Below are 2,211 nucleotides of genomic sequence, written 5' to 3' on the forward strand. Positions count from 1 at the left end.
AGACAGGGTCTCCTTGTAGCCCCAGCTGTCCTGGAACTCACTATGTAGACCAGGCTGGCCTCAAACTCACAAAGATCTGCCCCCTGCCTCCCTAGTGCTGGGATTAAAGGCGTGCGCCACCATACCCAGCCCTCCTTATCTTTTTAAAGGTAATCTTTATATAAAAATCTCAAAGCAGTCATTCCTGCCAGCTATCCAAATTGCCATGAATTCTCATTTAGTGGAATCCAAAGTAATGCAAAGTTTTAGGAAAGAAAAAGACAAAGGGTTTAAGGTTACTGGTTCTTTCCATTCATAAGCAAACACAAAACCCAATAAATAATGCATGCCTACCCATACCCAAGTCTTCCAGCATGTTTCTTTTTGTTTACTTTTTCCAGAAAGTGAGAGAAGAAAGAATTATTTTCATCATCGATGAGGCCCAATTTGTGGATGTAGCCTCTTGGTCTTTCATAGAAAGTCTCATCCAGTCTATGCCCATCTTCATAGTCATGTCCCTGTCTCCCTTCATCGACTTCCCTTGTGCAGCTGCCAATGTCATAATGAAGAACCAGAACACCACCACCTGCATCACACTTGGTACCATGCAGCCTCAAGAAATCCGTGCCAAAGTCTGTTTTGACCTCAGTGTGAGCAGCATCTCTAGAGAGCTGGACATGTAAGTGACCACCTTCTATCCTGAGGTATTATTATCTGCACTCATTCCCCAGGCCTGGACTTCATCAAATCCTTTAGGTTCTCTCTCTCTCTCCCCGTCTCTCTTTCTGTGATATGTGTGTGTGTGTGTGTGTGTGTGTGTGTGTGTGTGTGTGTGTGTGTGTGCATGTGGCTATGTACAGGTTTGTGTAGATACTTATGTGTGCATGCATGTGGAGGCCAGATGTCAACATTGGGTATCTTCCTCAGTTGTTCTCCACTTTACTATTTTGAGGCAAGGTCTCTCACTGAACCTGAAGCTCCTTGATTCAGTTAGGCTGGCCAGTGAACCCAGTGTGTGTGTGTGTGTGTGTGTGTGTGTGTGTGTGTGTGTCTGTATGAGTGTATGGATGTATATGCACACACACACACGCACATAGACACACACATATATGGGTGCACGAGTCCATGTACGTGTGTGGAGGCCAGAGAAGGATGCTGAGTGTCCTCCTTTATCATTCTCTCCCCCTTACTCCCTTGAGACACTGGACCTAGAGCTACTCACTGGACCTAGAGCTGCTTTGGTGGCTGGTAAGTCCCACCAACCCTCCTGTCTTCACATGCAAACATGACTTTTGTTTTGTTTTGTTTTTGAGACAGTCTCACTGTGTGTCTTTGGTGTGCCTGGAACTTGTTATACAGACAAGGCTATCTTCAAACTCACAGAAATCCATCTACATCTATCTCCCAATTACTACTGTTGATATTAAAGGTGTATGCCCTCTCTTGTCCTACGCCCATTCCCACTAATCCTCTTCTCTTCCCAATTAGTCCCCTTCTATTTTCATCTCATTTTATGTGTGTGTGAGAGAGAGAGAGGAGAGAGAGAAAGAGAGAGAGAGAGAGAGAGAGAGAGCAAGCCATTAAGATTATTTACAGGAGCATGGGTAAGGTTTGTTTACAGGAGCATGGGCAACTTATCAGTGACTATACCACTGGGGGGGAAAAGTCTCTCCATCCCCCATCAACCATTAATAGCATATGAACCTTCAGGGAGAAATGGGGTCTCATAAGCCTCTCACTCTTCCATGACATGTTGGCAGCCCCCTGTTTATATGTGTGTGTGATTTTATTTAATTTATTATTATTGTGTGTGTGTATGTATAGATCAGAGGACAATTCTTAGGAGTTGGTTCCTTCTACCATGGGTTATGGGGATTGAATTCAGGTTGTCAGACTGCCCAGCAAGCATCTTTACCCACTGATCCATCCTGTTTATAGATTTTTTAAAAGAAATATTGGCAGAATTAACCAAAAAACTAATCTAAGTTATTACCTATAGCACAAAGAAAAGCTAAACAGAGAATGAACCATATTATTCGGTTTTAACTTTGAAAACTATCAGTTACTTTTATGTTGCTATGATAAAATACCCCAACAAAAAGCAAGTTAAGGAAGAAAGGGTCTATTTTAGCTTACAGTTCCAGATGGGTAGAGTCCATTATGGTGGGGAAGGCATGGCAGCAGGAGCAGGGAGCTAGCTGATCATATTTCATCTGCAGACGGGGGTGGGGG

General features: G+C 43.5%; 1 protein-coding gene across 1 annotated transcript in view; it reads left to right on the forward strand.

The window, feature by feature from the left end:
• Adcy10 (adenylate cyclase 10) overlaps positions 1–2,211 on the forward strand; it is a 92,546-nt gene that overhangs the window by 45,099 nt on the left and 45,236 nt on the right. The window contains exon 13 of the mRNA XM_029561748.1: positions 381–658. Within this exon, the coding sequence (XP_029417608.1) occupies positions 381–658 (278 nt within the window). The remainder of the gene's footprint in view (positions 1–380; positions 659–2,211) is intronic.

Source organism: Nannospalax galili, unplaced genomic scaffold (genome assembly GCF_000622305.1).
Source record: "Nannospalax galili isolate Female #2095 unplaced genomic scaffold, S.galili_v1.0 scaffold574, whole genome shotgun sequence".
NCBI lineage: Eukaryota > Metazoa > Chordata > Mammalia > Rodentia > Spalacidae > Nannospalax > Nannospalax galili.